Here is a 19613-nt window from a genome sequence, read left to right on the forward strand (position 1 = left end):
CTAGTTTAAGTCCATAACGAAAAGCTAACATTTTAGAAGCTTCTACCAACTGAAAAATACTAGAGATGCAAACCAACTGGAAAATACTACTTCAATGTTTTCAAATTAATACTTCACTTTCTAAGAACATACCAATGGCTAAATTAAGAACAAACCAATATTCAGAAGCAGCTTTTGCCTAAAAAAGTAAGAGTTGCTTTCCTTAGGAGGCTGGAGACCCTGATTTCTGGATGTCAAAAATTATGATAAAAAAATAACTTTGAGAAATTAGAACCCTCATACATTGTTTGTAGGAATATCAAAAAATACAGCCACTTTGGAAAACAGTTTGGCCATTTCTTAAGCAAGTACACCGAGTTGCTATATGACCAGAAGTTCCACTCCTAGGCTTATACCCAAGAGAAATGAAAACAGATATCCAACCAAAAATTTGTACAAGTACATATGTTATTATTCATAATAGCCAAAAAGTGGAAATGACCCAAATGTCCATTGATTGATGAATGATAAATAAATGGAATCTTATTTGTTAATAAAAAGAATGAAGTACTAATGTACATTATAACATGGATGAACTTTCAAAATATTATACTAGGGAAAAGAAGCCGTTTCCATTTATATTAAATGTCCAGAACAAGTAAATCTATAGAGACAGAAAAGAGATTAGTGGTTGCATAGTGTTGGGGGGGAGGGGTCAAGAAATGGGGTGGTGGGGCAGTGCCTACTAATGAATGGGTAAGGAGTTTTTTTGGGGGGGAGGCGTGATGAAAATATTTTAAAATTGATTATGGTGATGGTTGTGTAACTCAATATGCTAAATATCATTAAATTATATACTTTTTAATGGATGAATTATATGGTATGTGAATTATATCTCAATAAAACTATTTTTTAAAAGAGGGATGATCTCTTAGAACTTAAAGATAATAGTAATGTCACCTATTTATGCAACATTAAAAAAATTTTTAAGTGCTTTTTGTTCCATATGGCGCCCCTAACGTATATACAGGGTGAATTCCCATTTTAAAGATATATAAACTGAAGCAAATTGATTTCCCTAAGCACACATATACATGTATGCTCAATCAGTGCAAGTTAGCTCCTGGGGTGAGTGAAAAATATTTTAGATATTACAGTGGTTTGTGGCTTCCCAAAGGGCCATAATACATAAACAGATATGCAGTATATCTATGGTATTAATATTTCATGGGGGGGAATGGGATTAGGAAAAAATGTCTTAAAAGGCTCCCTCAGGGAGAGATAATAATAATTAAAAAAAGTTGAGAAACACTGTATTAGCAGTGCAGCAAAGAAAAGAAGCCATAGCTCCTAAGAATCCCAGGTCTATGTTAATTCCATTAACCTACATGTGTGTGTTCCAGATCCCAGGATGCAGGGTGATCATATTTTCTAGGATGAAATTGATTTCACGTGACTTCACTTTTCCTAATATTGATTAAATATACAACTACATTTTTCCATCTGAATGCCTCCAGATCTTACATCATCAAACCCCAATCATAATATTGAACTTAATCCCATAATACTCTGAATCTCATCTACTAATCACCTAATCTACTTTTCCCTAATTCTGAAACTTTTCTATTATTGGGCTACTGTAAAGTTCCAGTCTCTTATCAGCAAAACATTCAATATCCTCAACTTCTCTGAATATTTCCTTCATCTTCTTCCTCTAATAAAAATATGGCTATCCACAAGAGTCAGACGATAAAAAGAAATTAAGGGCATCCAAATTGGCAAGGAAGAAGTCAAATGTTTACTCTGCAGATGACATGCTACTCTATATAGAAAACACTAAAGACTCCCACCCCACCAAAATTGCTAGAAGTGATAATACAAACTCAATAGTCACAGGATACAAAATCAACATCCAGAAATCTGTTGCATTTCTATATACAAATAATGAAGAAACAAAAAGAGAAATCAAGGAATCAATCCCATTTACAACTGTACCAAAACCAATAAGATACCAAGGAATAAACCTAACCAAAGAAGTGAAAGACCTGTACTCTGAAAACTCTAAAACACTGATGAAAGAAATTCAAGATGAAGCAAAGAAATGGAAAGACATTCCATGCTCATGAACTGGAATCACAAATATTGTTAAAATGTCTATACTACCCAAAGCAATCTACACATTTAATGCAATCTGTATCAAAATACCAAAAATATTTTTCGCAGAGCTGTAACAAAAAATCTGAAAATTTGCATGGAACCACAAAAGACCCCAAATAACCAAAGCAATCTTGAAAAAGAAAAAAACAAAGCTGGAGGCATCACAATTCCAGACTTCAAGTTATATTACAAACCTGTAGTAATCAAAACAGGATGGTACTGGCACAAAAACTGACACATAGGTCATGGAACAGAATAGAAAATCTAGAAATGAACCCAAAACTATATAGTCAATTAATGTTCAACAAAACTGAAAGTATATCCAACAGGAAAAAGATAGTCTCTTCAAAAAATGGTGTTGAGAAAACTGGACAGAAACATCCAAAAGAATTAAACTGGACCACTTTCTTATACCACAGATAAAAATAAAATCAAAATTGATTAAAGACCTAAATGTGAGACATGAAACCATAAAAATCCTAGAGGAGAACACAGGTAGTAACCTCTTTGACATCTGGCCATTGCAACTTCTTTTTAGATATGTCTCCTGAGGCAAGGGAAACAAAAGCAAAAATAAACTATTGGGACTTCATCAAGATAAAAACTTCTGCACAGCAAAGGAAACAATCAACAAAACTAAAAGGCAACCTATGGAATTGGAGAAGATATTTGCAAATGACATTATCTGATAAAGGGGTAATATCCAACATATATAAAAGACTTGTAAAACTCAACATCCAAAAAATAAATAATCCAATTAAAACAAAGGCAAAAGACATGAATAGATATTTTTCCAAAGAAGACATACAGATGGCCAATAGACACATGAAAAGATGTTCAATATCACTTATCATCAGGGAAATACAAGTCAAAACAATGAGATATCATTTCACACCTATCTGCAGAATGGCTAAAATCAGCAACACAAGAAACAACAGGTGTTGGTGAGGATGTGGAGAAAGGGGAACCCTCTTACACAGTTGGAGGGAATGTAAACTGGTGCAGCAACTCTGGAAAACAGTATGGAGGTTCCTCAAAAAGTTAAAAATAGAACTACCCTACGATCTAGCAATTGTACTACTAGGTATTTACCCCCCCAAAATATAAAAATACTAATTCAGAAGGATACACACACCCTGATGTTTATAGCAGCATTATCTACAATAGCCAAGTTATGGAAACAGTCCAAGTATTCATCAACTGATGAATGTAAAGAGAAGTTGTGGTGTGTGTGTATGTGTATGTATATATATATATATATATATATATATATATATATATATATATATATATAATGGAATATTACTTAGACATAAAAAAGAATGAAATCTTGCCATGTGCAATGATATGGATTGAGCTAGACAGTATTATGCTAAGTGAAATAAGTCAGAGAAAGACAAATACCATGTGGTTTCACTCATATGTGGAATTTAAGAAACAAAACAAACCAGAAAAGGGAAAAAAAAAGAGAGAGAGAGAGAGAGAGGCAAACCAAGAAAAAGACCCTTAACTATAGAGAACAAACTGATGGTTACCACAGGGGAGGTGGGGAGGAGGGGTGGGTTAAAGAGGGGATGGGGATTAAGGACTGCACTTGTGATGAGCAATGGGTAATATATGGAAGTGCTGAATCACTATATTGTACACCTGAAGCTAATATTACATTGTATGTTAACTGACTGGAATTTAAACTTAATTTTTTTAATGTTTTATTTATTCTTAAGAGAGACAGAGAGAGAGAGACAGACAGACAGAGCAGGAGCAGGTGAACAGCAGAGTGAGAGAGGGACACAGAATCTGAAGCAGACTCCAGGCTCTGGGCTGTCAGCACAGAGCCCGACACGGGACTTGAACTCATAGACTGCGAGATCATGACCTGAGCCAGTCAGACACTCAACCGACTGAGCTTAAATAAAAGCTTTAAAAACATGGGGCTCTCCCTGAGGATATTGCTTCTCACAGAAACTTTGTGAAGTTTTTTTTTTTCTCCTCTTACACCAGCATATTACAGACCTTTGACATTTAATAGCAATGAGGAGAAAAGAGAATACCTATTTAAGTTTCATTTTCCATTTCTTTTGCCTGGAAGTATTTTACCCCAGATTCTTGTGTGGCTTGCTTTTTCGTATATTCAGATCTTTATTCAAATCTATGGCAAAACCATCCCTGACTACTCTGTCTAAAATAGTACCTCCTCCGTCACTACCTTCTTAATCTGTTTTATTTCCTTCGCAGCACACGAAGAACAGGAAAGTAGAATAAAAATATGATTAAAATATATATCCATGTAAAAGAGAAAAATACTACAAAGTATTTATAGCAGTCACCTTTAAGGTTGAAATTGAGTGACTTTACATATATATATGTAATTTCTAATTTTTCTACAATGGGTATATACTTTTATAATCAGAATAAAGTTATCTTTAAATAATAGATCATAGTGATAGAAAATTCAAAACAGCTAAACAAAAGAATAATGGGAGAGTCCAGCAAATTTCTTCCACCTTCAGTGCCCAGGCAGAAATCCCATCAAGTAAAAAACTGGTAAGACACTGATATGAAGACCACTTCCTGCTCGAGGCTGGTTGGCCATTGGCCTTACCTCACGGCAGACAGCTGCGATCTGGCCTTCATCCATGCAAGTTTCTGTTACCACATCTGTCAAAGAGCCTCCAGCCAAGTATTCCATGACAACCCACAGCTCATCTCCCACGAGGTAACTGTAGGAGTATAGAAAAGGGGTAAGAAGGAACAGAGCACACTGAGCCATAGCAATGGGTTTCAAAGGCTCAGCATATACACAGAGTGAACCTGTATCTCCATCAGCTCTGGAAAAGTCTAGGGTTCTTTTTTCCGGGGAAAAGCAAAATCTGGGGGATAGAAACACTAACTTGATATCCCTTGTGGATTCTCCTGGAGGAAACAAAGCAGATAATTCTGTGAAGCCCAAAAGAGTAGAACTAAGATTATTAGGTTGAAGATATAATAAAATTACATTTCATCACAATACAAAGCAATGCTTCTCAAAATTAGGCATCATTTCCACACATCTAGAAGCATCAAGGCAGAGAGCAACCAAACATTTGACAAAGATGGGATTTGGAATCCATGTCACCAGCATTAGAGCAAGTCACAAAACCTCCTTGAGAGTTCTAAATCTGAGATCCATGAGACCAAGTACTGGGTCTTGTTCAAGACTCTATCCCCAGAGTCTAACACAGTAGATGCCAATGTTTCCTGAATAAATCAATGAGCAAAATAAAAGGTAATTGATTGTAAATATTAAATGAAATAATGGCTATAAAAGCCATTTAAAAGCTATAAAGTATCATACACATATTATGTTGGCAATGATCTCCACTTTACATGATTCTAAAAATGAAATGAATTCAACAAAGCCTGCAGAGCCAAAGCCTCTTCTGGTAAGCCAAGCGCTGCCATTTAGTGCTGTATCCCTACAGAGATTATTGAGACATGAGTTACGACCAATACTATCACTCAGGGATTGGATCATTCAGCCCTATTACGTGATAAATAAAAAGATCACTTAGCCTGTCTGGTCAGTCTTTTTAGGTGCAGAATGAAACAAATAAAAAGACTAGCCTAGAGCTCTACAGACTTTTCTGCTAGCTTTAGACAAAGAAGCTATATTGGACTGGCTTGAGCTGTGTGGTATGTCATCTTATTGTCACCCTGATATTGGGACTACTTCTGGGCAGACAGAGAGACTGTTAAAAAAAAAAAAGCCTTCAGCAAGGGCTGAGAATAGGATTTGAATCCTATTCTCTTGATTCTGAATCTAGTACTCTCTACATAGCTTCTATATTCTTTGTAACTCAAAGTCTTGTAGTTTTTTGTTTTGTTTTTTTTTTAGTTTCCAGGAAGAATATATGTGACAGATTAAGATGTTCTTCAACTTGAATCTCTTTTGAGAGAGATGATGGGGACTTGGACTAAAAGATAATTTAGGACTGGGTAAAAAACTCTCCACTGGCATGAGCCTATTTCTTCCCTGACAAAGAATGCACATTATGCCCTCTCATCCAGCACATCAAGGAGACATCTGCCAGCTTGGACTGATTGGGAGGAAGAAATATGAGGGTTCAAGAGACCATCTCTGGACACTGGAAAAGAGAGCCTCTTTACCTGGGCCTGACATGACATACCTGGGCTTTGCTGTGTAAAGCTAAGACAATGCACAAACAGATACAGGTTGTCCCAAAAACTCTGTGGTTACACTGTATGCCAAGGTACCATCAAAAATCACATCTCCAAGGTAAAGCCTCAGAGCATCACACATTTGGAGAAGAACAAATCGGATGGAGCTCTCCCCTGGGACAACTCACAAGAATCAGATGCTCAACTGCAATACCTTCACTTACTGCTCAGGGTAAGGGCACCCTCCTCTGTCCTCCCACAGGAGCTCCTGGGTATTTTTTTATTTGAAGGCGGGGATTGAACCTTACTTACTTCTGGTTTCACAGCACAAGCCTCTGGAAACACCAGCAAAGGCACAATTGATAAACAAATTTATAAATTATCTTATTCCCAGGACACAAATTCCTTCAATAACATGGTCATGCATTTTATCGTTTAGATACCTCCAGTGATAAGACACTAACTTTTTAATGAGATAGGACATACTTTTATTGGGAAGCTTTCATTTTTCCTCATCCTAAGCCAAAATCTGGTACCCTTATAGCCTTCAGGAGTTTGTCCAAGCTATACTCTCTATAAAATAAGTTCTTCAAAGAGATGGGAAGGTGAATAATAACTTTCAGAGGATTTTTCAAAGCCAGTCATGATCCACATCATGGAAAGACAATCATTCCTCAAAAAGGAAGAAGGCTTTATTTGCTATAGTTATCAACATTATGCATTGGAAAGGTCAAAGTCCAACTCTTTTCTTCTTTAAAGAAACTGAAGCCTACCAATGTTTTAGATGCAAAAGAAGAAATCTGGCAGAATCTGGCAGAAATGAAATATAGCTGACAATGCAACATAAATATTAAAAAAAGTTACAGTCCAAGACTTAGTCCAATAGCACCTCGACCTGTGATGTCTCTGAAACCTAGGCAAGAAGCTCACTTTCTTTTTTCACATATAGGAGAAAAGAACATGATATGATGGAAAGGGTATGGATGTTGGTGCTAGGAATATTCAAATCCAAAACCCTCATTTGCTACTTACGGTCTTACTGGTCTTGGACAAGTTATTAACTTCTATGAACCTCAGTTTCTTCTCAGTAAAATACAGGTAGTAAACCCTATTTCACAATTAGATATGTTCATGAAAGTACTTGGTGCAAAGTAAAGCATAACACAAATGTTAGCTATAACCACTATTATTATGTTTAAGAACAGAATTCTGATGAGCTGGAATAATGGGCTGACATAATCAAAATGGGATTTAATGAAGGTTCCTATAAAGTTCTACATTACCAGTTTAAGGCAAGCTCCCATTTAAAAAAAAAAAAAGGGATCAGACATTTAAATTGACTACAGACTAACTAGGGGTCAACAATGAAACAGGCTTCCTAAAAATAAAACAGTGAATGAAATCATGTTGAATTTAGAACAAGAGAAGTCTTATTCTTTCCATATTGGTCAATCTCAAATGAAACTACAGACTGTCAAATTTTGAGAGAATAAGTAAGATAAACTAGAACTTATTCAGGAGGGTGAGCAGGATAAGGAAAGATCTGGAATGTGAAATGATTTAAAGACTTACATGGCTGATTCTGGCAGATGGGCTGAAGGGCCTCTGTGAGGCAGAACAAATGGTTCTGGGACCAGGTGTCAGAAGCTACAGGGTGGTAGGGTTCATCTAACCCAGAAAGACTGTGCAGCAATCAGAGGTGTCCAGCAGTATACAAGGTCAGAGGCAGACAGCCAAGCATCACAGAAGATTCTTAAATGAAGGCAGTTTAGAGTGCTGGTGATGCCTTCTCCACTAATAGTTCCACCACCCATCAGTCCCAGGCTGATCTCTCTGACAAGACCTATTACTTCATACCTGTCCAAGTAGTTGACAATATTTGGGTTCTTGTTTTCCCTCATGACCAGGATCTCATTAATAATCAGCTCTTTCTTCGGCTGCTGCTGAAGGTTCATCTGCTTAATGGCCACCTGAAACAGAGTACATTCAATGAGCAACCAGTCACTCAACATTTCCTGAGTGACTACTTAGTACCAGAATTTAAACACTAAGGAGACAGAGACGAATCAGTCTTAGCCCTTGCAGAATTCACATAAACCCGTGTATTCAATGTGAAGTTCCTGGACCAGCAGCATCAACATCATTTGGCAACTTGTTAGAAATTAAAATTTTTATTTTTTTAATGGCTATTTATTTATTTATTTTGAGAGAGAGAGAGAGAGAGAACCCACGCAAGTGGGGGAGGAGCAGAGAGAGAGGAAGAACAAGAATCCCAAGCAGGCTCCATGCTGCCAGCATACAGCCCAACACGGGACTCGACCTCATGAACTGTGAGATCATGAACTGTCAGATCATGACCTAAGCTGAAATCAAGAGTCTAACGTTTAACTGATTGAGCCATCCGGGTGCCCAAGAAATTGAAATTTTTTAGGTCCCACCCAGACAGAATCAGAAATTCTGTTTTAATAAATGCTCCAGCTGATTCTGATGTGCACCAAAGTTTGAGGATCAAACCTTCTATTAATAAAATATTCATATGAGAAAAATATTTTTTTTAAATCACAATATAAAAGAGGTATGCCATAACAAAAGTCCATACGAAGTGTGACAGAAACACAAAATAGAGCAAGACCTCCTTCAATATGGCAATGTTGAGACGCTTCATAAAGGGGGGGATGACTTTTTGAACTTGGTGTGGAAAGATAAATCAGAGTTGATCACATTAAGAGAGAAGAGAAAAAGGGGATGGGATCCCTAATATTTATATATCAAAAAGAATTTAATAGGTTTTTTGTCTGTGGAAATGAATTTCCACATAACACAAATACAAGGTATAAGTTAGTTTCCAAGACACTTTTGCGTCCATTTCTTCTATGTATCAAGTATTAGGTAAGGTATTCTTAGGTTTATTTCATTTAACCCTCGGAGACACACTATGAGTTAAGCATTAATATTGATTCCTTTTGACAGATATGGAAATCATGATTCAGAGAGGATATGTTATTTGTATACACAGTGATTCAGTAGCAAAGTTAGGAGTAGAACCCTCAAAAGTGATGCAAATTTATCCTGCACACAAGGCCAAATTAATCTTCCCCATAGTGCACATTTGATAACACCCTGCTCTGCTCAAATACATAAATGGTTTCTGTTTGCCTAGATGCTCCTCAGCCCAACATTCAAAGTTCTCATGATCTGACCCCTATCTTACTTCCCACTGTATTCCTTCACATGCTCTATGATCTGATCTTCTCTCCATTTGGAGTACCTTGCATCCTTTCCACATGTTCAAAAGCTATTTATACTTTGTGTCAGGCCAAAAGAAACCTCATTCTCCAAACCAGATAGGCTTTTTTCTCTTCTTTAAAGCCTCATAAGATCATATTTATAGCTCTCTTAGGGAACTTACCACATAGTGCCTTTATGATGATTAGTTAGGGTGTGTATCTCTAGAAGCTTGAGAGCTCATTTGAACACTCAGAATCCCTGGTGCCAAGCACAGGACCTGACACACAGTGGTTGCTCAACAAATGTTTGTGGAAATGAAGAGAGAAAGAGAGAATTCAGTGGGTTGATAAGAACTTTGTTTTTAGACTATAAATAGCATCAGCAATAGACTATTCCACAGAGCTAAAATTATTTGCTAAATGTTTACTCCCTAGAGATATTTTCTTTTCCTGCTTAACAGACAAGAACATGGACAACCTAACAGAACAACTAAATGAGTCTTTCCAGAAGCAGCAAGAGCTGTAAAAAAATGAATAGTCCACATTTTTATGGGAAAAAAAACATAACTCTCATATTTCTTTAAGTATAGGCAATCTTCTGCAGAGATTCAGTTCATCAATAAGAACAGAAATGATTCTTTTAAACACTTGACTACTTCCATTCCTCACCGCAAGCAAGAAAAATTTGCTTCGGAGTGGGGTCTCCTATGAAGTTAGGCTTCTGGTCTGGCTGTAGCTTTCCATAATGTTTGATTATTAGCTTTTTCTAATATCTGAAGAGCAACATATTGATCTAAAGATGTATTAAGTATAGTGACCTTTATAATATATATTAAAATCTGGGGCCAAAGGAATACCTTTGGAGTTCCTCTGGCCATCCTAAAGAATGGGACGGTGCTTACAAACCTCAAAGAGGTGGCTGCTGGAAGCAGCAAGGGAGATGACTGGCAAGTAGAGAATAACACAGAGGCAGTAGCAGGATACCAGGAATCCTTTTCAAAAGCTACTGACTAATTATGTGCTAGGCTAAATGCCCTTCACACAATCCGTCCCTCTTAGGACAGCACATAGCATTTCTATAAAAGAAAAAGAATTGGGCTTGTGCTCTGAGAACCTGAGCTCTGGGGACCTAAGCTCTGAGGCTGTCATTTACTGACCTTGACCAATCACAAGCTCTCTGTGCCTTGGTCTCTCCATCAGTACATTGAGGATAATAATCCCACCCTTGATTCCCTTTTTTGCAGGATTGTTTTGAGGACTAAATAGGAGATAGTGGCCAATGCATTACTCAAATACAAGTAAAAATTTTTAATAATAAAGGAAGAGAACAATAAAAGCCATGAATTGTAGTAATGACCGTATTTGAGGAATATCTAACCCAGAGCAGCAAGAATGACCACATCAACAGGAACGACAGCAAAAACCAACCACCGGCAACACTGTTTATTCAATGCTTACTGCGTGCCAGGTGCTAGGTTAGGTGCTCTAGTTACATTATCTCAGTAAAAAGTAACAACAACCCTCCAAGTAAAAATCATTATCTGTATTTTCAAGTAAAGAAATTGAGACTAAGACTTTTAAGAAATTGGCCAAGGTCATAATCAATGCCCTCAGGTCCATATGACTCCAAAGTCTCTCTCTTCCAATCTATTCCTTCTATAAAACACATTCCCTCTAAAAATGGGTTTGAAAAATAATTGTTGGATCTGTAACTGGGAGACTTCCTGGCATTAACATGCTAATCTTCCTATATGTGACATACAACAGTTCTGTTCTTCCCAGGTGGATAACCCCCAATAAGCACTCACTCACAAAGACTGAGAGCATCTTGCCAGCTCCACTAACGATTTATGCTCCCTGGGGCAGGAAATGAGGCCTTCCTGACCACACTACATTAGCCACCCTAATGGACTTGCTTCCATTCATAGTTTTGTAACCACAAGGCAGGCATACAGTGAAGTCAAGTTTCTATTTCCTGTGGCCAGCTTCTCACACATGCAGGCTCCACGCCTTTCCAGGAACTGCCAATCACCAGCCTGTCTCCCATCAAGGGCTGTAGGGCCCCAGAGCCCAGAAACAGGACAAGGAGCCCTAGTACCTAACCTTAGCTCTGTTGTGGCCTTGCAGCTTAGAGAACACAGGTCTAGGTTTTAGAATCAAGATTCTAACCCAGTCCTTGCTAACTGCTGGCAGCACAAACTTGCAAAAGTTAGCTAAACTCTCTGAGCCTCAAAATCTTAATCAGTAAAAGGAAATAATATTACCTACCCCACAGGGTTCTTTTTAGGATTGGTATAATCACCTCTTTTCTACCTCTGCCTCTAATTCACCACGTTTAAAACTGGCACAGTAATACCTTCCTTACTCACCATTACTTTAATGCAGGTTCCTGTCCTCCGATCTATTCGCCACACTACAAGACTTTTATGTGTGCCCAATGGCAAGTGTGGTCTCTAACACTTATATATGATTTTAATGTCTGCGTGCCTGCACAGGATTCAATATTTCACACAGTTCTTAGCACAAAGTGTGGCATAAGGCAAATCTTCAGCAATTGCTTTGTGGAACAAATTAATAAATATGGAATTTTTACTGAATATAATAAATATATAACTTTAATTCTTCAAGTTTATGATGCATTTTCACGTACATTGCTTTACTGAATTCTTCCAACACTTTTGGTAGGTATGTATATGTTATCATGCACATTTCATAAATAAAATTCAGATTCAGAGAAGTCACATGACTTGCCTAAAATCATTTAAGTGCTAACAACAGTAAGCATCTAGGTTATTGAATTCATCTCAAAGAACAATGACTAAATCCTTAAATAATTATTTTGTTTTTTAAGTTGACCTACCATCAACGGAGCCTCAATATTTGGTTTTGATGCTTGTAAAAGACTCACAAGAGCAAGGTGAAATATGTGCTATTCCTATTGACCATGACTGCTCCAGTATACCAGGGGTTTCAACCACCAAACATCCACAAGCAGGTCTTAGTAGCTTCCCTCCCAGGAGCCGTACTCTATCACCGGAACAAGAGGTCTCTCTCACAACCTCTGAGTCCCAGGACTCTGCAAACTAAGAACTTCCACGAGCAGCTCCCATCCCCAGCCCACCTGCCAACATTCCTGCTCTACAATCAAAGAACAGAATGCAAGGAAAACTCAAGTACTCTATATTCCCTTCACGGCTTCCTTCTGCTGAAGATGTAGGGTCAGCAGGCCTTAGCAATAAAGTCAGAATTCTGCCAGCTTAATGAAATGAGAAAGACAAAGAGGTGCCTCCAAATGAGGACCTCAACGTCTGCTGGAATTCTGGGCGCAGACTAACGAAAGGATCACTACATCAGGAGTCAAGAGATGTGTGTTTAAATCTCTTCTACGTCAGATTTCTCTACCAAACACCAAACTTGTATAAACAATCATCCACCACTAGGCAGTGCCACAAGAAGATCTCTCAGACAACATCCAACTTCTTCAAACCTATACCTCCACCTTTTTACTTTCTACTTAACTAGGATCACTCACTTGTGAGTCATCCTCACATTGATCAATCCCCAGATTCTGGCAAATCTACCCGTGTACCCCTCAAATCCAGCCACTTCCTCCCATTCATACTATGCTACTGCCTCAGTCCAAACCATCACCTCTCACCTAAAATTATGCAATAACCACCTGACTCACCTGCTCCAAGCTTAACTCCTCCAATCTGTTCTCCATGCTGTAGCCACAAGAGACTTTTTCCAAAATGTGTAAGTCTCATTATGTTACTCCTCTGTTTAGTTCTAGTCTTCTATAGTGAGAAACTAGAAGTGTCCCTATTGAGCTAAGAAGAACTAAAAATTAACCAAACATAAAAAGAAACAGTAGAACTGAAGGAGCAAGAGTCGGTGGTTAATACTCACCTCCTGTCCTGTGGCCACATCCATTGCAGTGTACACAGTGCCTGAAGCACTACGTGACAGGTGAGAGAGAGAGAGAAAAAAACAACGCAGGTATTAAATGAAGTGACATTTGTCAAATGTAGATCTACATACGACCTGGCAATGCAAGTGTTAATAATAATAGCAGCAAAAATAACCCTCCCCAATCCCCCCTCCCCCTACTCTATTCTCATATGTGAGAGGCAGTACATGGCAGAAAGAGAACACAGGCTCCAGGGGCCAAAAGACTTAGGTTCCAAAATGAAACGTCTACCTAGTATCTACAAGCTATATGATCTTGAACAAGTGATTTAATTTCTCTGAGCTTCACTTTTCTCGTTGGCGAAGACTATAAGAGAATTTAAATCAATTAGTTCATAAAGCACTTAGCCAAGTGCCTAGAATATAACAGGTCTTGATTATATACTAGTTTCCTGTTCTTGCTCTTCCTCCTCTCTTCTCCATCACCCTTGGCAGGTTCCTTTAACCCCTTGCAGCCTCAAACTCTTCATTTGTAAACCTTAGTAAGGTCAGATCTATGGTTTTCAACCAGGGGTGAGTGAGGGGAAAGGGGTCCAAGGGAAATGTTCAGAATGAGGTGGAGGGATGGGGCGGGGAGGGTTGACCTGCTTATATTTTTAGCAAAAGAAATACGGACTTCTGGGGTAATAGCAATGTTCTATTTCTTAATGTAGGTACTGGTTACATGGGTGTGTTCATTTTATAAAATTCATTGAGTTGTACACTTATCTGTGTTATATTCAATTATAATTTACATTAAAAAACTGTAAGTACTAAAAAATAGAAAATTAATCTCATGGTGCTTTAATCCTATGAACCTTTAGAACAGTGATTTTTTAATCACTTATCCTATCAAGAGGATATGTGAATTTTATTTTGCAGTTTATATTGTAAAATAGGTTTTTATTTTTCATTTTTTCAAACATAAAATATTAAATATGGTTTTTCAAGCACATATGTTGCCTGAAAATCTGATATAATTCTTACCCCATCCCCAAGGTAAAAATAACCTCATATACACACACATGTACATGTATAATACACAAACATATATGTATATATATACACACACACACACACACACACACACACACACTCACACATACAAACAGAGAAAGAGAGTGGGAAGAAGAAAGGCAGAGACAAACTATGAATAATGCTAGGAAAGGAATCATGTCCGTTATAAATAACTAAAAAGCTAATTTTATGCCTATAACCATGAACCCTGTATATCTGTAGGTGAGTGATATGCAACAACATTTATAACTGTACATGCTGTATGTCAGATACATATGTGTAATTTGAAGAAATCTTAAAGTCTATATATTACCAAATGCATTCCAGGCAAGCCCTGAGATTATGCTACCCAGGGAAATCAGGTCCATTTAGGGAGAAAAGTCACTTGTAGGCCTTGCAGCTCAAAATTATGGTCACCAGCTTCCACACCACCACTCTTTAGTTAGAAGTATACTTATATGCCAGGAAATTGCGATCATAAGATACGGGCTATAAGAAGTGGATTATTTGTATTGGCAGTTACCTTCCCACTGCCTGATCATTCTATCTCTAGTCATTTTCTGTCATTAAGCCGGTGTCTATTTTCCTATACTCATCTTCTTCCATCCTACCATAAGCATCATTCTTAAAGGGCAAATATGCCCAGGCCCCAAGGGACTGGACATTTTGGGACTATGTCTCCATGATTACAGAGATTTAGATGTCAGGCCCACTAGTTAATACTTGATTATTTGTACCTTAAAAAAAGACATATGAATTCCAGGTCAAAAAAAATTCTTCAGGTCTTAAGGGATAAAAAGCAAACAAAAATTATAACTATCAATTCATCATATTTGTGTAGCATTTATTTTTTACAATTTTTTTTAAGTAGGCTCCATGCCCAACATGGGGCTTGAACTCACGACCCTCAGATCAAGAGTTGCATGTTCTACCAACTGAGCCAGCCAGGTGCCCTGTGGCATTTTAAAATCATGGAATGTGTAGGAGCTTAATTCATTTTTCATTCCTCCCTTAGCACACTAACAGACCTGTCAAAAAAGCAAGGAAAAAACATTTTTCAGATGTTGCCTATTTATGCCTATATATGTTACATTTCTGATGTTCATTTCTGAATTTAAAAAAAAAAGTCAGAGGGGCACCTGGGTGCCTCAGTCATTTAAGTATCAACTTCGACTCAAGTCATGATCTCGCAGTTTGTGAATTTGAGCCCCATGTTGGTCTCTGTGCTGACAGCTCAGAGTCTGGAGCTTGCTTCAACATCTGTGTCTCCCTCTCTCCCTGCCCCTCCCCTGCTTGCACTCTGACTCTCTCTCTCTCTCAAAAATAAATAAACGTTTAAAAAATTAAAAAAAAAAAAAAGAAAAGTCAGAAGTTCTGGAAGTGAAAGGCTCTGAGTCCACAGGCCCTCTCTTAAATTTACAGATAAAGAAATTGAAGTCCAGAGATGCAACCTGACTTGCCCACACTTGTCCATGCACCTTTCTTCTACATTCTTAATATTGTAATGTAGTTAGCTAAAGGAAATGCCATCCCAGGTTATTTTGAGACAAGCAATATGATTTCTCTTCAAGGTGTTAACTACCTTATATCAGTTCAGACTCGCAAAAACATGTCTGGTAGGAAAAGCACTGGACCAGGAAAAAAATAAGATCCACTCATGTCCAGGGTTATTTTGAGGATTAAATTAAACAACAGATGCAAATAACAGATGTAAGCTGTAGAATGATGTACAAACACATCATTATATAATGCAATACTTTATTTTCAGAAGTTCTTGGATTCATAAGAAAGAAAACTAAAACAGAAAACTTCAAAGACTTCATTAGCAACAATGCTTTCATTCAATTAACTGAGAGCTTTCTGTAAGTCAGGTGCTTTTTTTTCCAGTTTCTCTTTAATTTTAGCTATTTGGGTAGGTCTATAGAAATCTCATTATTTTGCTTTTTTATACAGAGATATGACTTGACTAAAGTAAACTGCACAAATTTTCAGTGTGCAACTTGATGATTTTTCAGTATGTACACACCCATGTGTTCACCATTAAGATCACCCCAAAGGTTCCTTATGCCCCTTCCCAATTCACATGCCCTTCCCAGACACAACCATTTTTCTGACTTCTATTAGCATAAATGAGTTTTGCCTTCTCTTGAACTTCACATAAACACACATCATATAGTGTCTGCTCTTTTATATCTGGCTTCTTTTGCTCAAAATAATGGCCAAACACTTTTAAGACTTATCATAAACATGAGGTCTTTGAAGACAGAGTTTGTATCAGATTCATAGCTGTATTCATAGGGCCTAGCACATAAACAGGAACTCAGTTAAGAATTGCTGACTTCAGTACACTGAGGGCAGCATGCAAGATTCACAGAAGAAATGAGAGAGCAGGAGACATGAATCCTGGCATCCACCTAGAAAAGCAGGTCCCATTACACTAGCAGAAGGGTCTGTAGTTCAGAGTCTTCCATTTCACATTAGTGCTGGTAGGTCTCAGCGCCAGGTCAACAGGGTTAATCTGAAAAAGCAGAGCTGTAATTTGGGAAGCAGGTTTTGTGCTAAGAAAATAAATGGCTTTTGCACTCTCACTGAAGGGTTATTTTTAGCAACATGGTCAGCTAAATGGCACATCTCTCATACTAAGCATAATTCTGCCAAACCTGAAGTCAGCCTAACATAACACTTCCAGATGGGTGAGGGATGAGGTAGAGAAAGAACAAGGTTTATGAGAGGCAAAACAAAAGCAAAATCATATATACCAGCATACACAATTTTTAAGTCATTTCTCTAGGGAAAGAAAATGCCCCTACTAACCCTTGTCCAATCTTCTCAAACCGTGTATATTTCTTCTTAGGATCGCCCACACTCACTATGCTCCCTTTGAAAGAAACAGAGACCATGAATCATTTTTTCCCAGATCAAGATACAAAGCAGGGCCCATGTTCCCCCAAACCCTTGAGCTGGCAAGGATTAAAAAACTATCTCCAACACCCAAAACCATACTCAGTACATCCTCAGTTCTTGCCCGTAAGTTCCAACCAAAAATTTCATCTCCTTACGGCTTTTATTCATCGTATTCTATTCCATTTCTAAACTCCTAAAGGCCACCATTCATTTTTAAATTCATTCATTCAATAAACATTTACTCATTTAATATGCTCACTTACTATGTACCAAGCCCTATGTTGAATACTAGGAATAAAGGGATAGATGAGACATAGTTAAAACAGTCCCTGCTCTCAAGAAGTTCAGTCTCATGGAAGAAATAGAAAAGTAAGCATAAAGTTCCATGAAAATCCAATTGTTGTAATACAGAAAGAGGCATAAAATACAGACTGGAAAGTCTTCAGAAAGGAAGTGATATCTGATTTTTACAGGGTAAATAGGAGTTAGCCAGGGAGAGGAAAGTCAAGAAGGGGTTACAGAAGGAAGTATATCAAGTGCAAAGACACAAAGGTATGAGAAAGGTTGGGTTTCACCATCTAGATGGTGAAACCAAGGCCCACAGAAGGGAAGATACTTCTTCCCAAGGTCACACAGCAAATTGGCGGTCAGAACTAAGATTAGGACTTTGGTTTTTGGTCTCCCACTCTCCCCAACACCAATTACTAATATTTGATACTTTTCACATATATTATCTCATTTGATTTACAAATAAGACAGTTATTAACATCCTAATCTAAAAGATGAGAAAAGGGAAGCCTAGAGAACAATAGGAAATTGCCCAAGACCCCAAGTCAGTGGCAAGGCTGGGGCTTCAACCCAAGTGCCTTTAACTCCCAGGCTAGTCTGCTGTTCCTAATTCTATGTTCTAAGTATTATTGCTTTAAAACAAATCTGGTTCAGAGAAAAACACTACATATAGGAGTAAACAGATGGCTAGATAAGTGGCTTTTCCTACTTCATTTCATAAGGGCTCTGGGCAAGGGCAACTATTAAAAGAGTGACATTTTTTAAAAAGTCAAATAAGAATTATCAGGAAGCAATTGAAAGTGGCTAAGCTAAAGAACCAGAAACCTAGGCTTTAAAAAGCAATGCTAGTTTGCAGATTTGGCCAAATAAGTCACATCAAATCCCCTTTAGAAGTAAATAGGTACAGGGGTGCCAGGGTGGCTCAGTCAGTTAGGTGTCTGATCTCAGCTCAGGTCATGATCTCATGGCTCATGGGTTCAAGCCATACATCGGGCTCTGTGCTGACAGCTCAGAGCCTGGAGCCTGCTTCACATTCTGTGTCTCCCTCTCTCTCTGCCCCTCCCCTGCTCTCACTCTGTCTCTCTCTCTCTCAAAACTAAATAAACATTAAAAAAATTTTTTTAGTAAAAAAGAACTAAATAGGTACAAAGAATAAATTGAAGTCCTCATCAAATGATTTTTCCAAGCCCAAACACTAACCTAGTCCTTCCTTCAGGCAGAAATTCTCTTACAGTTTACTGAAACACAGCAACAAGCTATTCTTACACACCCTCATTTCTTGCCACTAAAGAAAGTGAAATAGAAGTTACCACCTGAGACCAAGAGGCAGCATGCTTTCATTACAGAAGCACAAGGGCTCTAACCTCAGCCCTGTTACTTTCTGGCTGTGTGATCTTTGGGCAGGGTATTTAGCATAACCAGAGCCTCAAATACCTTAACTGCAAAAAATGAAGATTATAATGTCTATCTTCATAAGGAATAAATTAACAACAACAAAAAAAAATCAAGGAAATACCTTGCTTGTCATTTGGTACATAGCACAGGCTCACAAAATGTTAGTTTCCCTTCACTCTTTTCCTACAACCAAGATGGCAGATCCGTCTTCTCCTTGGTCAATGGCAAGCATCAATAATCACAGGAATCTTTCTGACCAGGTATGAATAAGGCCTCAGTCTTTCTCAACACAACATTCCAGACTATTCACTAGATAAAAGCTATTTTTCATCTCCATAACCCATGCCTAAGGTTGAGAGATACCTAGCCCTTGAAGTGAGCAATCCACACTCTCATCATATTTCCATTCTAACGTGATATTCTATCAGGGCTACTGAGACAGAGGAGGTGGCTGCAGGGGCAAGGTGAGAAGCAAACCTTACGTGGCTAAGAAATCAAGCATAGCCAGCCAGCCACATAGAACAAGCCTAGGACCAGGAT

General features: G+C 37.9%; 1 protein-coding gene across 4 annotated transcripts in view; it reads right to left on the minus strand.

Annotated features, from left to right (window-relative positions):
* PAK1 (p21 (RAC1) activated kinase 1) overlaps positions 1–19613 on the minus strand; it is a 154551-nt gene that overhangs the window by 9561 nt on the left and 125377 nt on the right. For all 4 annotated transcript variants that reach the window (XM_053203734.1, XM_027039617.2, XM_015073877.3 and 1 more), the window contains exons 8-11: positions 17301–17364; positions 13431–13479; positions 8152–8264; positions 4739–4856 (exon numbers count right to left, since the gene is read on the minus strand). In XM_053203734.1, the coding sequence (XP_053059709.1) occupies positions 4739–4856; positions 8152–8264; positions 13431–13479; positions 17301–17364 (344 nt within the window). The remainder of the gene's footprint in view (positions 1–4738; positions 4857–8151; positions 8265–13430; positions 13480–17300; positions 17365–19613) is intronic.

This window comes from Acinonyx jubatus, chromosome D1, assembly GCF_027475565.1.
Source record: "Acinonyx jubatus isolate Ajub_Pintada_27869175 chromosome D1, VMU_Ajub_asm_v1.0, whole genome shotgun sequence".
NCBI classification, from domain to species: Eukaryota; Metazoa; Chordata; class Mammalia; order Carnivora; family Felidae; genus Acinonyx; species Acinonyx jubatus.